The 21,761-nt window shown below is 34.2% G+C and overlaps 3 protein-coding genes, 1 long non-coding RNA gene and 1 pseudogene across 5 annotated transcripts; 3 read left to right on the top strand and 2 right to left on the bottom strand.

Moving 5' to 3' along the window:
* Nucleotides 1-9,062: 9,062 nt before the first annotated feature.
* LOC146898028 (subtilisin-like protease SBT4.14) lies at nt 9,063-14,107 on the bottom strand (annotated as a pseudogene).
* On the top strand, nt 10,458-12,107 carry LOC146898029 (putative F-box protein At3g10240). Its single transcript, XM_085737544.1, has one exon. The coding sequence runs from the start codon at nt 10,711-10,713 to the stop codon at nt 11,968-11,970; it is 1,260 nt and encodes a 419-aa protein (XP_085593670.1). The 5' UTR covers nt 10,458-10,710; the 3' UTR covers nt 11,971-12,107.
* Nucleotides 14,108-15,880: 1,773 nt separating the features above from the next.
* LOC146898030 (putative F-box protein At3g16210) lies at nt 15,881-17,347 on the top strand. Its single transcript, XM_085737370.1, has one exon. The coding sequence runs from the start codon at nt 15,919-15,921 to the stop codon at nt 17,143-17,145; it is 1,227 nt and encodes a 408-aa protein (XP_085593496.1). The 5' UTR covers nt 15,881-15,918; the 3' UTR covers nt 17,146-17,347.
* Nucleotides 17,348-17,767: 420 nt separating this feature from the next.
* LOC146898031 (uncharacterized) lies at nt 17,768-19,623 on the bottom strand. Of its 2 annotated transcripts, XR_015023290.1 has the most exons (3): nt 19,222-19,623; nt 18,690-18,903; nt 17,768-18,347 (listed from the first exon to the last, which is right to left on the bottom strand). It is a non-coding gene; the product is annotated as an uncharacterized LOC146898031 (long non-coding RNA). The 2 variants fall into 2 exon arrangements; XR_015023289.1 differs by having other exon boundaries at nt 18,690-19,623.
* A 492-nt stretch (nt 19,624-20,115) lies between these two features.
* Nucleotides 20,116-21,666, top strand: LOC146898032 (putative F-box protein At1g61060). The gene has a single exon (XM_085733528.1). It carries the CDS (start codon nt 20,220-20,222, stop codon nt 21,474-21,476), a length of 1,257 nt encoding a protein of 418 aa, XP_085589654.1. The 5' UTR covers nt 20,116-20,219; the 3' UTR covers nt 21,477-21,666.
* The last annotated feature ends 95 nt before the right edge of the window (nt 21,667-21,761 follow it).

Here is a 21,761-nt window from a genome sequence, read left to right on the forward strand (position 1 = left end):
CTGATGATGTTGTTCCGATTGTTGATCCTGCACCACCCACCATTGAGCTTCCTGAACGGGTAAGAAATCCACCTCCTTACCTTCGTGATTACCATTTTTATTCCACTATGCTTCACTATCATGAACCACAGTCCTATAAGCAAGCCTCAGTAGATCCTAATTGGCAGCAAGCTATGCAGGAAGAGTTACATGCATTAGAGAAAACACACACTTGGGATCTTGTTGATCCTCCTTCTAATAAGACTCTTGTTGGATGTAAGTGGGTTTATAAAATAAAGACTCTCTCTGATGGATCTATTGAGCGTTACAAAGCTCGTCTTGTGGCAAAAAGGTTCACTCAAGAGTATGGTATTGATTATGAAGAAACATTTGCCCATGTTGCACGCATCACCTCTGTTCGATCACTTCTTGCCATTGCCGCCACATGCAAATGGAAACTCACCCAAATGGATGTTAAAAATGCCTTTCTTAATTGTGAGTTAGAAGAAGAGGTTTACGTGCGTCCTCCTCCAGAATATACTTGTCAGGAAAATAAAGTATGTCGTCTTCGTAAGACTCTTTATGGTCTCAAACAAGCACCTAGAGCTTGGTTTGCTAAATTTCACAAGACTATCACCCAATTAAATTTCTCTTCCAGTGGTCATGATTCTGCTCTCTTTACTCGAAAAACTGATAATGGTACTGTTGTCTTGCTTCTTTATGTCGATGACATGATTATCACTGGAGATGACTCTGTTGGAATTGAAGAGCTCAAGAAATTTTTGTGTCAACATTTTGAGATGAAGGATCTTGGACCATTAAGTTCCTTTCTAGGGCTTGAAGTATTATCTTCGAGTAATGGCTTGTTTCTCTCACAGGCTAAGTACGCTTCTGATCTTGTCTCACGAGCAGGTCTCAGTGATGGTAAAATCGAACACACTCCTCTTGAACCAAACGTTCGATTTACTCCTCAAGATGGTACTTTACTTAATGATGCTACTCTTTATCGGCAGCTCGTAGGTAGTCTGATATACCTCACTGTTACTCGGCCAGATATTTCATATGTTGTTCATCTTGTTAGCCAATTCATGGCTTCTCCATGTACCACACATTACGCTGCTGTCCTTCGGATTATTCGGTATATCAAGGGTACTTTATTTTATGGTCGTCATTACTCAGCTACATCTCCATTGATTCTTAGAGCCTACTCTGATGCCGATTGGGCTGGTGATCCTAGTGATCGTCGTTCCACCATTGGTTTTTGTATTTTTCTTGGAGATTCTCTTATATCTTGGCGTAGCAAGAAACAGACGTTGGCAGCTCGCTCTAGCACTGAAGCTGAATATCGTGCTCTTGCTGATACTACTTCTGAGATATTGTGGCTTCTTTGGCTCCTTGCTGATTTAGAGACATCACAATCTTCACCAACTGATCTATTTTGTGACAATAGAAGTGCGATTCAAATTGCCCACAATGACGTTTTCCACGAGTGAACCAAACATATTGAAATTGATTGTCACTTCATTAGTCAGCATCTTCTTCGTGGTGAACTTCATCTTATCTCCATTGGCACTCTTGATCAACCGGCTGATTTGTTCACAAAACCTCATTCTCCAGGACGCTTCCGCACTTTACTTTCCAAACTCCAGTTGGTTGAAGCTCCACCCACTTGAGTTTGAGGGGGGTGTTAAGATATATTATAATTCTCTATTTATTGTAATTATATTGTAATTATGTTAGGAGTAATTAGTCTTTACGTGTAATTACTCTTTGTGTTTCTTTGTCTCCAATCGTATAATATAAATAGGACGATTTCCTTGTACTTGAAACACACAATGAATATACAAATATTTTTCATATCCTCCTGAGTTTCTACAATATTGTAAATAAATGAGAAGGTGAGAGATGGAAGAGAGAAAGAGACCGAATTAAATGGCATCTTTATATTGGAAAGGGACAATTTTCTTGAAAATCAATTACATGAACCAACAACATTCATTGCCAAGTAATGCCTTCTTTTTTTGGTGGTTATGTACCTTCTTATTGTCTCTTCAAAACATAAATGCAGCAATCATTTAATGCACCACACTCTTCTAGAATGTTTCGTAAGAGAGCAAGAGATTTATTCACCCTATAACTGACATTATGGATTACCCTCTAGAACATAAGTTTATTGTCGAATACCGTTTTGTTTATTAATATCATGACTAACATTTATACTCCTTTGTCATTTGTGTTGTTGGAAAAAAGTTTTGAAGAAGAAGGTTGAAAGGTATATTAGTGATCTCAATTTTAGTAAAACTGAGATTACTACATCGGGACATCCAAATCACAAGTTGAGATTAAAAGTATGAGTGACTGTGATGTTATTAAGGAATATAGATCAACATTTAGGATTATGCAATGGGACAAGGCTGGTTATAACAAGGATGTGAAAATTTGTGCTAGAGGGAAAGGTAATATCTGGAAGTAATATCGGTGAGAATGTCTTTATACCCAGGTTATCTTTGATGCCTTCTGACGTAAGAATTCCTTTCAAATTTAAGCTGAGACAATTCACTTTGGTTGTTTCGTTTGCAATGACTATTAATAAGAGTCAAGGTCAATCATTAAAACATGTTGGGATATACCTACCAACGTCTGTGCTCTCACATGGTCAGTTGTACGTTGCAATATCAAGGGTCTCTTCAAGGAAAGGGTTAAAGATATTGATAAACGATGAGGACGGTATAGATACTAATGTGACGTCAAATGTGATCTACAAAGAAGTATTTCGTAATTTATCACAAATAACTGTGTCTTTACTATTTTCCAAATATATGAATGTTATATTGATATGATTAGTGTAGATCCATATTTATGATAGGACTTACATGGATACTACCTTTTATTTTGGTATAATATATTTTTCTTGACAAGTATTATGGACAGACGAATTGGTGCCTCTTTAGTTAGTAGAACCCGTGCGGATAGTTATAGTTTATTTGCTCTCTTTTTTACCCTTCATATCTTGATCTCTTTGCTTTTCAATTTTATAATATAGATTATTCATTGATTTTTATGACATGATAGGAGATCAAATATTCGTTTGTTTATAAGATATAATAGAAACTTAAGTTACTCTTTGATTGATCAAATATTGTAACCCTACTTTTTTTTATTGATATCATGTTTATTGGTCTACTTTTCTAGCTTTCTTATTTCCTTTTATTACTTAATCCGGATATGACAATATTTTCATGTTCATTGTGTGTTCTTTGTGGGAAACATAATGAGACAATTCCACATCCCTTTATGAAATGTCATTGGTCAAAGCAGATATGGTTTGCTTCCTCCTTAAGGGCGGTATTTGATTCGCATGAGTCCAGGTATGTTCCTTTTCATAAGTGGTTAAAGAAAAATATTATTGATGTCGATGAGGATATTATAGTCCATGTTCTGGCCTTGGGTTATGAGATATGGTGTGATAGAAATAAGAAATGTTTTGAGGGGACTGATGTTGATGTGACTTCCACTATTCAAAAGGCACAAAGATCTGTTGTGAATTTTAAGAGTGCTAGTACGGTGTTGATGGAGACACTAAGTGGAGGTCCAATTTTGTCAATATCTATTGTTCATTGGACACCTCCGTTTAGTGATTTCTATAAGCTTAATGTTGACGCAGCAGGTCCGATAGAGGGTGATAAGTGGGGTATTGGTGTTGCGGTGAGAGATAATGAAGGTGTTGTCGTTGGTGTTAGTTGTTGCCAAGTATGTTCATTACCAGATTCAGAGGTTGCAGAAGATTTAGCTATGCGGAAGGGTTTGGAATTTGCAAAAGACATGTCTTTTCTGAATCTTATAGCAGAATCAGATGCTTCTAATGTGGTTTTAGCGTTGAATGCTCACCAACAATCTCCCAACTATGTTGGCTCTATTATTCGAGATTGTATTAGTTTTAAGCGTAATTTTCGTAGTTTAAATTTTTTGCATGTTAGGCGTGAAGCCAACCAAGCTGCTCATTATTTAACTAAATATGATCTTAAGAATTTAGATTGCATATGGGTCGAAGAAACTCCGCCCTGTATTTCTGCAGTCTTGGTATTTGATTTATTGCCAGACTATCATTAATGGAATTGTCTTTAACATAAAAAAAAAAAAAAAAAAAAAAAAAAAAAAAAAACTGCAATTCTATTGATTTCTAATACACACGAATGCCACATTATTTGTGTCAAAAGTAATTTATATCTACTCTCTCTATTCTATGTTCACTTGACAAGAAAATCAGTTTATAAATATTTTAATAGTCGCTTTTTTTAAATCAAAGAATAATTCGATAGGGCTACCAAATTTGTTATTTCTAATAGATTAAAAAACACTTCCCTAAAAAAAAAAAAATAGATTAAAAAACACTATAATAAAAACCGGAAAACGCAAGGCTTATATACAGTGCCATACTCATATAGATACCATATAAACTAGCAACTGACCCGTGCTCCGCACGGGCTAATTCGAAGCAGGGGGCTATGCATTAAAGTGCATTGCAATGCTATATGAATTGAGAAAATAAAAAAAAACTAATGATAAATCCGGCGTTACATTGACTTCCTTTGAGATTTTATTAAATAACATAAATACGCCTTTTACTTTTCCAAACACATCAATCTCCCTTCATTTTATCTATTTCGATAACTTTGTAAATATACAATTTAATTTCAATCATTTTGATTTATTTGTATCTGTTTTCTCTTTTCACGGTTAAGTTAAATGAGGTTTTTTCTTGCAATGGAGAAACAATGACAACATTTTGATTTATTTAGTTGTTATTAGATATTATGAAGTGGTAAACTAATAATAATAAAGATTTTATTATTAATAAAGATGTCATTACGGGTCCCGTGTATGAATTGTACAACTATATTCTTTAGTGACTCGTTTACCATTTTTTCAGTGTTTTTTTATAGTCATATTTCTAAAATCTATAATAATTAATAATCTACAACAATAAAAAATATTATTTTATAATATGACAAGATGGTCTGGCTTCTTTGATTCTCTGTTTTTTCCAGTGAGATCTGCATGTTTCAAAATGTTTTGTTTGCCTACACTCTGGTTCTTCAAGCTTGAAAGAGCTTTCATGCTTGTTGATTTGTTCAGGAAGCTGTTGCACTTGGATTTTGATATCATGTTGACAGTCGATCCATTAATTGTTCTTCACATATGTTCACTTTTGCACCTGTATATGGGTTCACTGGGTTGCACCCGTGATTAGTGAATTTTTTTTTAAGGATAGATTAGGTTGTATCCCCGTTTTGGGTTGTACATGAGTCAGGTCTAATGCACATTGTCACTTTATCTATTTCTTTTTATTTAATATAATATTTCTTTTAACTGAAAAAATGATAAAGAAAAAAGGCAAATTCTTTTTAGAAAAGAAGCAATCTTGAAAATGTGTAATTTTTTTTTTAAGAATGAAGTTATGTTGTTTTTTTGTGATTATCAATCAGATATTTTTTTAATAAGATTATCATTCGGATATAATTGAATGTAAAATCATTTTTATAAAAAAATAATTTAGTATGTTTAGATACATCAATATAAAAGGAATTTTTTGTTATAAAATCACATCAATCTTTTAAAAGTTATTTCCCCTCTCAGCCAAATAGGATCTTTTGTTACAAAAGACACAAAAAGGTAAATATATGTTCAGGTGTCAAAATGTTAATATGGGGCAAAAATTGTGTTTTTACTGGTCATTAACTTTCATAATTAAAGGAAGACAATAGATCGCAAATTGTTTTTAACTCTTTAAATATTTAAAAGTTGAATTATAGTAAACTTTGTTTTGATTGAGATTATGATTAAGTTTGTTTGTTCATTAAAAAGAGATTAAGTTAGTGTATTTTATTGAGCGAGTTTGTTTTAATTAGTTTTTAAGAGAGAAAAAGTATAAGGAGGTTGAAGGAAAAGACACAAAATGATATAATTTTGGTGACGTGTCAAAAAATTAAAAAAGAGTAGCATCGTATTTTTGGTAGACATTAAGTTTTCTAAGTAGAGAATAGAATATTATTTTTATAAAAAGTAATTTAAATTGTTTAGATACAACAACATAAAAGAAATTTTTTGTTACTAAATCACATCAATTTTTTGAAATTTATTTTCTCTCTCGTCTAAATAGGATTTTTGTTACAAAAGACACAAAAGAGTAAATATATGTTGAGGTGTCAACAGATTAAGATGAGACAAAATTGTATTTTTGTTTGTCATTAACTTCCGTAGTTATTAGAATATTATAGAGAATAAATTGTTTTAAACTCTTTAGATAATTAGAAGTTGAATTATAGGAAATTTTGTTCAGATTGAAATTAAAATTAAGTTTGTTTATTCTTTTGAAAAAAGATTAAATTAATGTGTTTTATCGAATGAGTTTGTTTTAATTTGTTTTAAGAGAGAAAAAATAGGAGAAGGTTGAAGTAAAATACACAAAAGGATATAATTTTGACGACATGTCAAAATATTAAGAAGGGGCAAGACTGTATTTTTGGTAGACATTAAGTTTTATAATTAGAGAATAGAAATAGATTTCTCTTGTTCTTAAGGGTCGGGTTGGAACGTGTATATATCAAACAAAAGCATCCTCCTAATAGGATTGATTAGGCTAACTAACTACTTCCGCCCCTTAAGCCAACAAATAGAGCAATAAATAACCATCTCATTCTTCGATCCTTTTGCATATTGCATTGTGTCACTCACTTTATTTCTTTTCAGTTTCACTTTCTTCTATACAAATTTCAATTCATGGCAGCTTCTGCTGCAAAATATAAGAAGAAGGTTAGTACTTCTTCTCACATACATGATGATATTGCTTTCTCTATTCTCTCCAAATTGCCTCTTAAATCTCTCACACGATTCACATGTGCTCAAAAATCATGGTCTCTTCTTTTCCAAAACCCTATTTTCATGAACATGTTCCGCACCAATATCTTACTATCTAAAAATGATGAGGACGACGAAAACACTTGTGTCCTCCTAAAGCAAGTGGCAAGCAACCACACCTCACTGTACACGCTGTCCGGTGAGAAATTTGAGAATAGAGTCAGATTAGACTTTCCATCACCTCTTCATGCGAATGACTCATTAATTTATATTATGTGTTCTTCCAGTGTTAATGGCGTTCTTTGTCTCTCTTGTGGCCACGTAACCATTGCACTGTGGAATCCAGCCACCAAGGAATTCAAGGTTGTTCCTCGTAGCCATCAGCCATATGAGAACATTGAGTTTAATCCCGGTCCTTTTGCATTTGGTTATGACCCTGTTACAAATGACTATAAGGTGATTAGGATTGCTCAATATCCCATATACTTTGAAGATAATTGGATTGTGATACCTGAGAAAGACCACCCTTTTTGGAAGTCGCTGGATAGCCCTTATATGTTTCGTGATATTTTTTGGGAGGGGCATTCACTACATGTCTATGAACCTTTTTGGGAGATATATAGCCTCAGAAGTAACTCTTGGAGGAAACTTAGCATGGATTTGTCTGTTTCTTGGTATGGTTTTTGTAAGATGAACTTGAATGAATTGTGTCATTGGCTGGTAAATGTGGACATGGTGTCATTTGACTTTAGCAATGAGATATTCTTTGCAACAACCTTACCCTCATTTGAAGATAGAATTAGGGCGAAAACAGACTTGGCGGTGTTACATGGATCTGTGGCTTTCATCTATAATGTCGTCGAGACCGGTTATTTGCACATATGGATTTTGGGTGAGCTTGGTGTGAAGGAATCATGGACTAAACTCTTTGTTCTTGGCCCTGTACCTTGCATTAGACAACCTATCGGGGTAAGAATAAAGAGCGTTATGTTCTACGTAAAAGAAGATGACGAGATAGCCTGGATTGATTTACGTACCCAAAGGATTGAGGAAATTGGAGTTAAAGCAGATTCAAAACCTTGGTTGCAGATTGTAACTTACAAGGAAAACCATCTTTCTTTTGGAGGAATGAATAGCTAGTTTTTTTTTTTTTTTTGTAGTCTAATCTAAGAGATCAATAAACTTTGTCATTAGATTTAGGATTTTATGCCAAGATGAATGTTATGAAGGAAACATTTCTGGTTTTTTAAGCTTAATTCTCCTTATATTTGCATATGGCTTTGTTTTCTGTTTCAATTGTATTAATGATATTTTTTCTACATTAAATGCCTCCATTTTATCTGTTTGAAACTTCGAGTTTTTGTTGATTCTTTTAATTTGTTTTATCTTGTCTGCAATATGACCTAGTGCATAATTTCCTGCACTACTGAATAATTTTATAGACTTTTACAATCTACGCGTACATGATTTGTATGATGCAAAATCTAAACCAAGTTATTTCCTGTCAACTTGTTTTGATTGTCTATTTGAGGGCTATCAATATTAATTTTCTCAAGTTGCTCATCTTATTATTGTATACATATAACAGCTAAAAAGAGGCCTCTTTTTATATAAGATTCCAAGGAAATAATTTTTAGTTCTGATGTAACACAAGTCAGTAGCATATGTGAGATGTAATTTATTAATATTGATTGCCATGTTTACTAAGCTTATTTTCTCAAGAGTAAATTTAAATCCATACACAAGTCATTGACGCAATATTGTGGGATACAAGCAAAATAATTGTGAGAAGTGTTAAACATGTTAACAGGCAATGCTACAAGCTTGACTTTTTCCACTGTTAATTGTAACTTTACGGACTGAAGATAACAATAGGGCTTCTAACGATATAACGTGGGCTTCTCCAAATAAGGGAAGCTGATACAATTTTCATCCTTGCCATTGATTTTGCTTTCACAATTACCTTGAAGCTCTTCTTTTGCAGGGTGTGAGAGAAAATAAGACTAGTAGGCTTCACTGTAATTTCCACTCCTTTTGGAGATTTGATGTTGGCATTGAAGATGGTTGGTCTATGTTGGTATTTTCCCTTCCTGGCTCTTATGTATCAGAGCTGAGGGTGATCTATGTTGAACAAGAAATTTAGGTAAAATCTATGTTATTAGATAATCCGGTAGAAAAAGTGTTGGTTCATTGGTTGTAGCAAATATTAGCCTGGTTAAGAATGATTAGAGATACCTTGTAGATTGTATATATTTCGTAATAACTTGACCTATGCTTTCATTCACATAGGTAGCAGGAGCACCAGATATTTGAGCTAAATCTAGAAATTGATCTATATCTACATCCACGATCTATATAGTACCAATGCCTCCTATTGCTTTCACAACAGCATCAGTACCCCATGATCTATATCTACAGTAAACAATCTTTCCTTTTACCTTTGTTGGATCTAAAGAGTCTTCATTGCAAAACCTATCGATGTATTAAGGAATTTTGTTTTATTAACATAAGAAACATAATCAGGTATTATTGAAGAGGTGCGTGCTGCATCCATCCCATTAACAAGGTATGTACTCCTTTTCCCTGCATAACTCTCAATGTTCGATAACACACACATTATCTTCATTACAGTATTTCTTAACAATCCAGTGATGTTAGATGCGTTATAAATAGAATCATATGAAGACCCTGGTTTTACATGTATAATTTTGTTTTAGATTAAAAAAATATTCAAATTCAAATTCGTAGAATTTGCGATGTCCAAAATTTAATAAAACCTACAGAAATTTTTTCCTACTCCCCAACTCAATAGTGCTCTGGATGTCCCTATCAATGCCACTAGCAGCTACTGTGACAATCCATGGGGCATTATTCACAACAGTTGCCATAGTTGGACCACCATTTCCAGCCGAGGCAACCATTATTATGCCTTTCCTCATGGCATGAAATGCACCAATTGCTATAGAGTCCTGCACATAATTTTCATTTCGTCCACCTAACGAAACGGATATGATATCCACACCGTCATGTATAGCAGCCTCAAATGCAGCAAGTATGTCCATATCAGCACATCCATCCTCTGTCCAACAGATTTTGTAAATTGCCAACCTGGTTGAAGGCACCGCCCCACGTGCCATGCCTTTGGCTGATCCGAAGAGACGTGCATTCAGAACAATATTTCCTGCGGTAAATATCCTATTCAGCTTCTGGAAAATGTCAAACTTCTTTCCTTTTGGTTGGTCAAAGCTAAAAATGTAGCCTTTCATTATAGCTTTCGTTTTTTGTGTCAAAACCGATTTGTATGTGCAGGTATTGGCTAATTTGTGATTCTTTGTGTGAACATTTGATGTAATTTGTGGCTTTCTTTTTGGTACACCTTGTGCCGGAAAAATTGTCCGTTATTATTGTTAATTGTTATATCTCATTTTGATTTCTTAAAAAAAAAATTAAACCCATAAAATATAAGACTAAAAGATTTTTATAAAGTCTGTAATTATATTAATTTTAATAGAGGTTGAATTACATTCTTTTTCTTTAAAGGTGAATTACACGTTAACTGTATCTCTTTTTTTTTGAAGAAGAAGAAGAAGGATACACGTTAATTGTATCAAAAAGTTTTTTGGTGCAACAATTTCTTATCAATTAAGCAAACAAATATTACACATTTAACTTTTTTTTTTTTTTGAAAGAGGTACAGCAATTTCTTATCAATTAAGCAAACAAATATTACACATTTAAAAAAGATAAAGTATATACCAAATATGACAAAAAACAATGGGAAATATATTTCATGGTTTGACTGTCCTTAACCCAACAAGCAATCAGAACTCTCTCATCAGTCTGTTTCTGTTTCATCGATAGATATTTCAATTCATGGCTGCTGCTTCTGCAAGGACAGATAAGAAGAAGGTTAGTACTTCTTCCCACATACCTGACGATCTTACTTTCTCAATTCTCTCCAAATTGCCTATTAAATCACTCACAAGATTCACATGTGTTCAAAAATCATGGTCTCTTTTATTCCAAAACCCTATTTTCATGGACATGTTACGCACCAATTTCTTACTATCCAAACCTCATGAGGACGACGAAAACACGTGTGTCCTCTTAAAGCAAATGGAAAGCAGAAGCCCCTACCACACCTCACTGTACATGCTTTCTGGGGAGAAGTTCGAGAATAGTGTCAGATTAGACTTGCCAACATCTCTTCATGTGAATGACTCATATATTAGTAATCTGTGTTCTGCCAGTGTTAATGGCGTTCTTTGTCTCTCTCAAGAAGAAGGCAGTTATCGCCATGCAACCATTGTATTGTGGAATCCAGCCACCGAGGAATTTAAGGTCATTCCTCATAGCCATCAACCGAATGAGAACGTTGAATTTAATCCCTGTCCTTTAGCATTTGGTTATGACCATGTTACAAATGACTATAAGGTGATTCGGATTGCTGAATATCCCATATTCTTCGAAGATAATTGGATATATTTGCCTGAGAAGAAGAGCTATTTTTGGAGTAAGGATGACTCTTTCTGGAAGGAAGATACATATTATGATAGCCATCTCTGGGACGGGTATGCATTACATGTCTATGAACCTTTCTGGGAGATATATAGCCTTAGAAGTAACTCTTGGAGGAAACTCGATGTGGATTTGTCTGTTTCTTGGACTGGTCGTTCTATGATGAACTTGAATGAATTGTGCCATTGGCTGGGAAACGAGGACATGGAGTCGTTTGACTTTAGAAATGAGATATTCTTTGCAACAACCTTACCCTCACTTGACTTGAAAGGGGAGTTGGCGCTGAACATCGACATGGCAGTTTTACATGGATCTGTGGCTTACATCATTGTCAACAAACCCGGTTATTTGCACATATGGATTTTGGGTGCGCTTGGTGTGAAGGAATCATGGACCAAACTCTTTGTCGTTGGCCCTATACCTGGCATTAGATTGCATATCGGGTTAAGAATGAAGAGCGTTGTATTCTACATAAAAGAAGATGAGGAGATAGCCTGGATGGACTTAAGTACCCAAAGGATTGAGCAAATTGGGGTTAAAGCAGAGTCAGCAGCTTGGTTGCAGATTATAACTTATAAGGAAAATCTTATTCCTTTTGGAGGGATGAATAACTAATTTATATGGTGGTCTAATAAACTTTGTCATTAGATGTATGTTATGAAGAAAACATTTGTGATTTTTATGCTTAATTCTCTTTTTATTTGCATATTGGTTTGCTTTTTGTTTCAATTGTATTAATGATATTTCTTCTATATTAAATGCCTCCATTTTATCTGTTTGAAACTTCGAGTTTTTGTTCATTCTATTAACTTGTTTTCCCTTGTCTAAAATATGACCTAGTGCATAACTTCCTGCACTACTGAATAATTTTTATAGACATTTACAATCTACACGTTCATAATTTGAGGGCTATCCACCTTAATTTTCCTGTCAACTTGTTTTGATTGTCTATTTGAAAGCTATCCATCTTAATTTTCTTAAGTTTTTCTCAAGTTTCTCATCTTATTGTTTTATGGCAAATGTTAACTTGTGCCCTAAGGGTACATGTTAAGTAACTCATTAAAGAAATATACGCATCAAAAGTCGTGTAGTCAACTTCTAGAAAGTTAAAATATCATGTTTTCCAATGCAAAGTTTCTTTTTTTGGATTCCTTAACATGTGCCCTAAGGGCACAAGTTAACATGACCCTTGTTTTATACATATAACAACTAAAAAGAGGCAAAAGGAGGGCTAAAAGATTCCAAGGAAATAATTTATAGTTCTGATGTAACACAAGTCACTAGTCAGTAGCATGTGAGATGTTATTTATTGATATTGATTGCCATGTTTCTTAAGAGTAATTTTAAATTCATACACAAGTCATTGAGGCATTATTGTGGGATGAAAATTTAAACATTAAGCAAAAGAATTGAGAGAAGTGTTAAACAAGTAAACAGGCAATGCTACAAGCTTGATTTTTGCCACTGTTAATTGTAACTTTACGGACTATACATAACAATAGGGCTTCTAATGATATAACGAGGGCTTCTCCAAATAAGGGTAGTTGATACGATTCTCATGCTTGTCATAGATTTTGCTTTCACAATTACCTTGAAGCTCCTTTTTTGCAAGGTGTGAGAGAAAATGAGACTAGTAGGCTTCACTGTAATCTCCACTCCTTTTGGAGATTTGATGGTGGCATTAAAAACGGTTGGTCCCGGACCAACATTGGTAACTCTTCTCCTGAACACTCCTATGTTGTGTCTGTGTTGCTTTTCACACTTATTGCAGCCTGAGAAATCATCCTTGAAGCTTTGAAACTCAGGAGTTATCCCTACCTCACCAATAAAGAAACAATGTTTTGTAAACAAATCATGAGATACCATTACTTAAAATCTATCATAAAGATTTGAAATGTATCATAAACCTGTATCTAAAAGCGCCACGATTGTGTCACCCTCTGACTTCAGTTTTCTCTTGGCTGTCAAAGGTAATCCAATAAAATCCCATGATCTTGCTGTGTGTAGCTTGCGGTATTGATTCGGAATTACTGAAAACACTTCATTCATGCCAGATAACTTGTCGGCTTCATCCTCCAATAGTTTAGCAGCAAATGCGTTAAAGCTCTTTGTGTAGCTATATACTATGGATTTTTTGGCTTCAAAATGGCTGCTAAGTAAACAAAGATTAAAACAAAAAGGAACTAAAGACCAATTTGCATTGATTTATTTAAGATTATCTACTGCATAAACATCTGTAAGATTGTTTAGGAGAGGCCTCGTTAATTATTTTGGTCCTTGAATGTGTCTTGTATCAGTAAGTTTGGTCTTATTACCAACAGAAGTTACACTCAAGAATATTTTTTGTAATTTTGATCCTTTCAGGGACTATAGTGACATTGCCTCACATTTAGGGACCAAATTAAGTAGACATCTACCTTTGTTTAACAGATGAGAGAATATTTAACTGAGTCTCTACTGATCCTTCTCTACTAACAGGATGATCTCCTAGGAAAACAATGTAAAACTTCTGCAAAAAATGGTTCCCTAAGTTAATAAAGAATAAAACACAAAAACTAATTAATATGTTAGGAGATTGCTCAAATTTGAAAGAAATTAAACTGATGTAAGTTAATGTATGGAATGAAGAAGGATAAGAAATTAATGCCTTTTGTTCAACACCATTAACTGAATCTTTGCTTAGTATAATAAGCAGTAATGGAAGCTAAACAAGAGAATAGGAGTTGGTAAGTTTCTGAAAAAATATTTTCATGCTTGAATTATAAGTTATAACATATTAACATATGATGATAAACAGTCTATAGGGTCCCTAAGCATAGATTTACATTTATATATATCATCTGAAATATAAAAAAGAAAGCATGTTTTAATTAGCTTGATCAGAAGAAACCGAAGAGTTCAAGTTTAGAGGCTGTAAGACACATCACTGCCAAGTACACTGGAGATATATTGCTTAAAAAGAAAGAACCATTTGCATTAAGGACTTTCGTATTCCTTGTATTCCAATGCAAGCGTGATCAGTATGGTAGCTAACCCACAGTAAATTGCCAGCTATTTGAAATTTGCTAGGAATTTGCTCCAGATAGCTACACTTTCATTTGTAGCTAATCACCAATTTTCTTTTTATTCATTAATATGGATATGCCAGTTTTTCATTTTCACTTTTGTTTCATCCTTGCTCCTTGCAAAGTCTATCAAAAATGATAGCCATAAATGTTTCTATATATCACAAATTTTGGGTTGAGTTTTTTTCACCATCAGTTTCTCCCTTTTTTTTTTTTTCTCTTCATCTCTTCGCTATTCTTCATTTGTTTCTAAGACATGGTAGAAACTTAAGTTACTCTTAGATTGATCAAATATTATAGCCCTATTTTTTTTTCTACTGATATCATGTTTATTAGTCTACATTTCTAGCTTTCTTATTTCCTTTTATCGCTTAATTTGGATATAACAATATTTTCATGTGATTTTGTAAAAGAGGATAAACGAGACTTTTATTTATGAATCAGATATAATATATTAAAAAAATCAAAAATGAAAACAGCAATATATTAAAATAGTTTTTATTATATTTAAATAGTCTAAAACTAGAGTCTTTACATGTTTTTTAGAGGAAGAGTCTTTACATAAGTATTCGTAATATAGAACATGAAATAAAAGTTCGATCCATTTTCACTCAAATATTTTAAATTGAATATGGAACATTATATCTTGAGTTTTCTATTCACACCCGATGTAATTCTGGTTACACTAAAATTTACTTAAAATTTTATTATAATACCAAAATTGCCCTTTTATATAAATTTTCTTAAAACTTTGATTTCAATCATTGTCACTCTAAAATTTCACCCTCTTTCACCCACAAACAATCATGAGTGTTCAATCAATCTCTATAGAAGATTAAAGAGTGAATCAAAACATCTTTCATCCATACTCAATTGCATATAAGTAATTGAATTTTTCTTCTTTTTCAATGATGCTAGAGTTTCTATTTTTTCTTTTTGTTCAACGTTGATATGTTATGCACTTTACAACACAGTTATTTAATGGTGCAGCACAACAACTTTAATTAACATTGTTGAGGTTAACTTAAATTCAGTTTAAGTAGGTACATGTAACTTAAATTACATAACCTACTTAAACTGAGATTACATATACATACTTAAAATATAAAATAAGATTACGTAGAATCATTAAACAAAGTTGAAAATGTTAAAGAAAAATTTAACTTTTAGTATGTACACTTAAACTCAGATTACATGACCTACTTAAACTAAGTTTACATGGCTTACTTCAACTGAGTTTAAATATGTACACTTAAACTCAGTTTACTAAACTAAGTTTACATATGACTTACTTAAACCGAGATTAAGATTAAATTAAATTTTATTTAGAAGTAATTTTGTCATTTTAGGGTGTAACCAAAGAATTCATGGGGTGTAATTAGAAAAAAACTTATATCTTACATAAAAATACCAACTACTTCCGCCCCTTAAGCATTACATTGTGTCACACTTCATTTGTTTTTTTCAGTATCGCTTTCTTCTATACAAATTTCAATTCATGGCGGCTTCTGCTGCAACATATAAGAAAAAGGTTAGTATTTCTTCTCACATACACGATGATATTGCTTTTTCTATTCTCTCCAAATTGCCTCTTAAATCTCTCACACGATTCACATGTGCTCAAAAATCATGGTCTCTTCTTTTCCAAAACCCTATTTTCATGAACATGTTCCGCACCAATTTCTTACTATCCAAAAATGATGAGGACGACGAAAACACTTGTGTCCTCCTAAAGCAAGTGGCAAGCAGGAACCCCAACCACACCTCACTGTACACGCTGTCCGGTGAGAAATTCGAGAATAGAGTCAGATTAGACTTTCCATCACCTCTTCATGCGAATGACTCATTAATTCATATTATTGGTTCTGCCAGTGTTAATGGCGTTCTTTGTCTCTCTTGTGGCCACGTAACCATTGCACTGTGGAATCCAGCCACCAAGGAATTCAAGGTTGTTCCTCGTAGCCATCAGCCGGATGAGAACATTGAGTTTAATCCCGGTCCTTTTGCATTTGGTTATGACCCTGTTACAAATGACTATAAGGTGATTAGGATTGCTCAATATCCCATATACTTTGAAGATAATTGGATTGTGATACCTGAGAAAGACCACCCTTTCTGGAACGGGTTGGATAACCCTTATATGTTTCTTGATGTTTTTTGGGAGGGGCATGGACTACATGTCTACGAACCTTTTTGGGAGATATATAGCCTCAGAAGTAACTCTTGGAGGAAACTTAGCATGGATTTGTCTGTTTTTCGGTATGGTTTTTGTAAGACGAACTTGAATGAATTGTGTCATTGGCTTGTAAATGATGACATGGTGTCATTTAACTTTAGCAATGAGATATTCTTTGCAACAACCTTACCCTCATTTGAAGATAGAATTAGGGATAAAATAGACTTGGCGGTGTTACATGGATATGTGGCTTACATCTATAATGTCGTCAACACCGATTATTTGCACATATGGATTTTGGGTGAGCTTGGTGTGAAGGAATCATGGACTAAACTCTTTGTTCTTGGCCCTGTAACTTGCATTAGTCAACCTATCGGGTTAAGAATAAAGAGCGTTATGTTCTACATAAAAGAAGATGAGGAGATAGCCTGGATTGATCTAAGTACCCAAAGGATTGAGGAAATTGGAGTTAAAGCAGATTCAAAACTTTGGTTGCAGATTGTAACTTACAAGGAAAACCATCTTTCTTTTGGAGGAATGAATAACTAATTTTTTTGGTAGTCTAATCTAAGAGATCAATAAACTTTGTCATTAGATTTAGGATTTTATACCAAGATGAATGTTATGAAGGAAACATTTGTGGTCTTTTATGCTTAATTCTCTTTTTATTTGCATATGGCTTTGCGTTCTGTCTCAATTGTATTAATGATATTTTTTCTACAATAAATGCCTCCATTTCATATGTTTGAAACTTCGAGTTTTTGTTGATTCTGTTAACTTGTTTTCCCTTGTCTGAAATATAATTGACCGAGTGCATAATTTCCTCCAGTAGTGAATAATTTTTATAGACTTTTACAATCTACATGTTCATAATTTGTATGATGCAAAATCTAAACCAAGTCATTTCCTGTCAACTTGTTTTGGTTGTCTATTTAAGGGCTATCCATCTTAATTTTCTTAAGTTTTTCTGAAGTTGCTCATCTTATTGCTGTATACATATAACAGCTAAAAAGAGGCAAAAGGAGAGCTAAAAGATTCCAAGGAAATAATTTATAGTTTTGATGTAGCATGTGAGATGTTATTTATTGATATTGATTGCCATGTTTACTCAGCTCATTTTTGCTATTCTCAAGAGTAAATTTAAATTCATACACAAGTCATTGAGGCAAAATTGTGGGATGAAAATGTAAACATTAAGCAAAAGAATTGAGAGAAGTGTTAAACAAGTAAACAGGCAATGCTACAAGCTTTATTTTTGCCACTGTTAATTGTAACTTTACGGACTATACATAACAATAGGGCTTTTAACGATATAACGAGGGCTTCTCCAAATAAGGGAAGCTGATACGATTTTCATGCTTGCCATTGATTTTGCCTTCACAACTACCTTGAAGCTCCTCTTTTTCAACGTGTGAGAGAAAATGAGACTAGTAGGCTTCGCTGTGATTTCCACTCCTTTTGGAGATTTGATGGTGGCATTAAAGATGGTTGGTCCAGGACCTACATTGGTAACTCTTCCCCTGAACACACCTACTGTTGTGCCTGTGTTTCTTTTCACACTTAATTGCATGCTAGGATAGTTAATAGCATCATGACCAATCCCAGGAAGCAAAGAAGTACAATTTATTGGCGAGCCAATTAGTACTGATAAAGTGGAACCATTGTATCCCTCATGGCATAAGAACTGAATATAAGCAAAATCATCCATGCAAACTCTGCCTCCTTGTTAACTTTCTGGCTCATAGGTTTAGCTATACAAAGAGTATATACACAAGTCAAGCCATCTCCAAACATAAAAAGTTATGACTATAGGTAGGATTGTTAAAAAAGCCAAAAACCTAACCATTAAATCGAACCGCACCAAAAAAAACTGATCTGACTGACAGCTCACGAACTGAACTTGGTTTACAAAGAATCAATTTGATGCGAAAAAGTACAGTTTGGTTCTGTAAAGGTAGTTCCATTCAGAACCGGTGCAGTTTATGCCAGTTCAGTTTTAGTTTTACTGGACCGTTGTAAATTTTCGGTTTGGTTTTCATTCCTGAACCAAAAAATGAACTTCACATAAATCGAAATAACCTTTAATTTTTCACCTGTGGTAATTATAGCTGATCTGATTGCAGCAGGAATCCAATCTGGGTGAAATGACTTCACATATGCAGCTACTCCAGAAACATGAGGGCATGACTTGGATGTGCCGGACATTAGTGTAAATTCTGAAAATTGAGTGTCGCCTTCTAAACCAGTAATTGATGTCTTGAGTGTATATGATGCGAAGATGTTAATGCCCGGAGCTGTTATGTCAGGCTGCATACAAGAGATTAATGAACACAATACTAGCTTTATGGTCATGAATCAAGAACAAGAAGCTAAAAAAAAAGTGCATGATTACAAAATGAAGGAAATTAAACTCAATGTTCGTATACGATTGAAAGCAAGGAGGAATGATCTTAAATTCCAAGGTAGTAGGGTTCCACAACAGAGTTGTTGCGGTTGCAGCATAATTTACAAGGCGTTGGTAGAGACAAATAATGTCATTAACACTAGCACAATACAAAATCTCAAATGTATAAACCATCCTCATGAGGTGAAGGTGGCCAATCGAAACTCGCCCTATTCTCAAACCTTACGCAGGAACGATGCACAATGATTCCTGAATGGGAAATCTCCATGTGTTTTCCATTAGGAGGAGATATGTGGTGTCGTCTCCCTCGTCATGTATAGAACAAAATACTAGCTTTAGAGTCCTGAAATGCACCAATTGCTATAGAGTCCTTCACATAATTTGCATTTCCTCCACCTAACGAAACGGATATGACATCCACACCGTCGTGTATAACAGCCTCAATTGCAGCAAGTATGTCCATATCAGCAGATCCATCCTCTGTCCAACAGATTTTGTAAATTGCCAACCTGGCTGAAGGCACCGCCCCACGTGCCATGCCTTTGGCTGATCCGAAGAGACGTGCATTCAGAACAATATTTCCTGCGGTAAATATCCTATTCAGCTTCTGGAAAATGTCAAACTTTTTTCCTTTTGGTTGGTCAAAGCTAAAAATGTAGCCTTTCATTATAGCTTTCGTTTTTTGTGTCAAAACCGATTTGTATGTGCGGGTATTGGCTAATTTGTGATTCTTTGTGTGAACATTTGATGTAATTTGTGGCTTTCTTTTTGGTACACCTTGTGCTGGAAAAATTGTCCGTTATTATTGTTATATCTCATTTTGATTTCTTAAAAAAAAAAAAATTAAACCCACAAAATATAAGACTAGAAGATTTTTATAAAGTCTGTAATTATATTCATTTTAATAGAGGTGAATTACACTTTTTTTTTAAGGTGAATTACACGTTAACTGTATCTTTTTTTTTAAGGATGCACTTTTTTTTTTTTTTGAAGAAGAAGAAGAAGGATACACGTTAATTGTATCAAAAAGTTTTTTGGTGCAACAATTTCTTATCAATTAAGCAAACAAATATTACACATTTAAAAAAGATAAAGTATATACCAAATATGACAAAAAACAATTGGAAATATATTTCATGGTTTGGCTTTCCTTAACCCAACAAGCAATCAGAACTCTCTCTTCAATCTGTTTCTATATCATCGATAGATATTTCAATTCATGGCTGCTGCTTCGTCTGCAACAACAGATAAGAAGAAGGTTAGTACTTCTTCACACATACCTGACGATCTTACTTTCTCAATTCTATCCAAATTGCCTATTAAATCTCTCACAAGATTCACTTGTGTTCAAAAATCATGGTCTCTTTTATTCCAAAACCCTATTTTCATGAACATGTTCCGCGCCAATTTCTTACTATCCAAACATGACGAGGACGACGAAAACACATGTGTGCTCTTAAAGCAAATGGAAAGCAGAAGGCCCTACCACACCTCACTGTACACGCTTTCCGGTGAGAAGTTTGAGAATAGAGTCAGATTAGACTTGCCAACACCTCTTCATGAGAATGACTCATTTATTCATATAATGTGTTCTGCCGGTATTAATGGCGTTCTTTGTCTCTCTCAAGAAAGACGTAGTGACCACGTAACCATTGTATTGTGGAATCCAGCCACCGAGGAATTTAAGCTCGTTCCTCATAGCCATCAGCCGTATGAGAACATTGAGTTTAATCCCCGTCCTTTCGCATTTGGTTATGACCCTGTTACAAATGATTATAAGGTGATTCGGATTGCTCAATATCCCATATTCTTTGAAGATAATTGGATATATTTACCTGATAAGGAGAGCCTTTTTTGGAGGAAGGATAACCCTTTCTGGCAGGAAGATATGTTATATGATGACCATTTCTGGGAAGGGTATGCATTACATGTCTATGAACCGTTTTCCGAGATATATAGCCTCAGAAGTAACTCTTGGAGGAAACTCAACATGGATTTGTCTGTTTTTTGGCATGGTTGTTGCATGATGAACTTGAATGAATTGTGTCATTGGCAGGTAAACGATCAAATGGCATCGTTTGACTTTAGCAATGAGATATTTTTTGAAACAACCTTACCCTCATTTGACTTGAAAGACAATGCGAAAACAGACTTGGCGGTGTTACATGGATCTGTCGCTTGCATCTATAATGCCGTCAAGACCGGTTATTTGCACATATGGATTTTGGGTGAGCTTGGTGTGAAGGAATCATGGACTAAACTCTTTGTTCTTGGCCCTGTACCTTGCATTGGTCATCCTATCGGGGTAAGAATAAAGAGCGTTATGTTCTACCTAAAAGAAGATGATGAGATAGCCTGGATTGATTTAAGTACCCAAAGGATTGAGGAAATTGGGGTTAAAGCAGAGTCACCAGCTTGGTTGCAGATTGTAACTTATAAGGAAAATCTTCTTTCTTTTGTAGGAATGAATAACTAATTTTTTCGGTAGTCTAATAAACTTTGTCATTAGATTTAGGATTTTATACCAAGATGAATGTTATGAAGGAAATATTTGTGGTCTTTAATGCTTAATTCCCTTTTTATTTGCATATGGCTTTGCTTTCTGTCTCAATTGTATTAATGATATTTTTTTCTACAATAAATGCCTCCATTTTATCTTTTTGAAACTTCGAGTTTTTGTTGATTCTTTTAACTTGTTTTCCCTTGTCTAAAATATGACCGAGTACATAATTTCCTGCACTACTGAATAACTTTTATAGAC

This window comes from Medicago sativa, chromosome 8 (genome assembly GCF_051527215.1).
Source record: "Medicago sativa cultivar Bolivia chromosome 8, Bolivia_mono, whole genome shotgun sequence".
NCBI lineage: Eukaryota > Viridiplantae > Streptophyta > Magnoliopsida > Fabales > Fabaceae > Medicago > Medicago sativa.

Excerpts from the sequence above, each read along its gene's own strand:
- LOC146898029 (XM_085737544.1), top strand. The coding sequence starts at position 10,711 with ATGGCTGCTGCTTCTGCAAGGACAGATAAGAAGAAGGTTAGTACTTCT.
- LOC146898030 (XM_085737370.1), top strand. The coding sequence starts at position 15,919 with ATGGCGGCTTCTGCTGCAACATATAAGAAAAAGGTTAGTATTTCTTCT.
- LOC146898032 (XM_085733528.1), top strand. The coding sequence starts at position 20,220 with ATGGCTGCTGCTTCGTCTGCAACAACAGATAAGAAGAAGGTTAGTACT.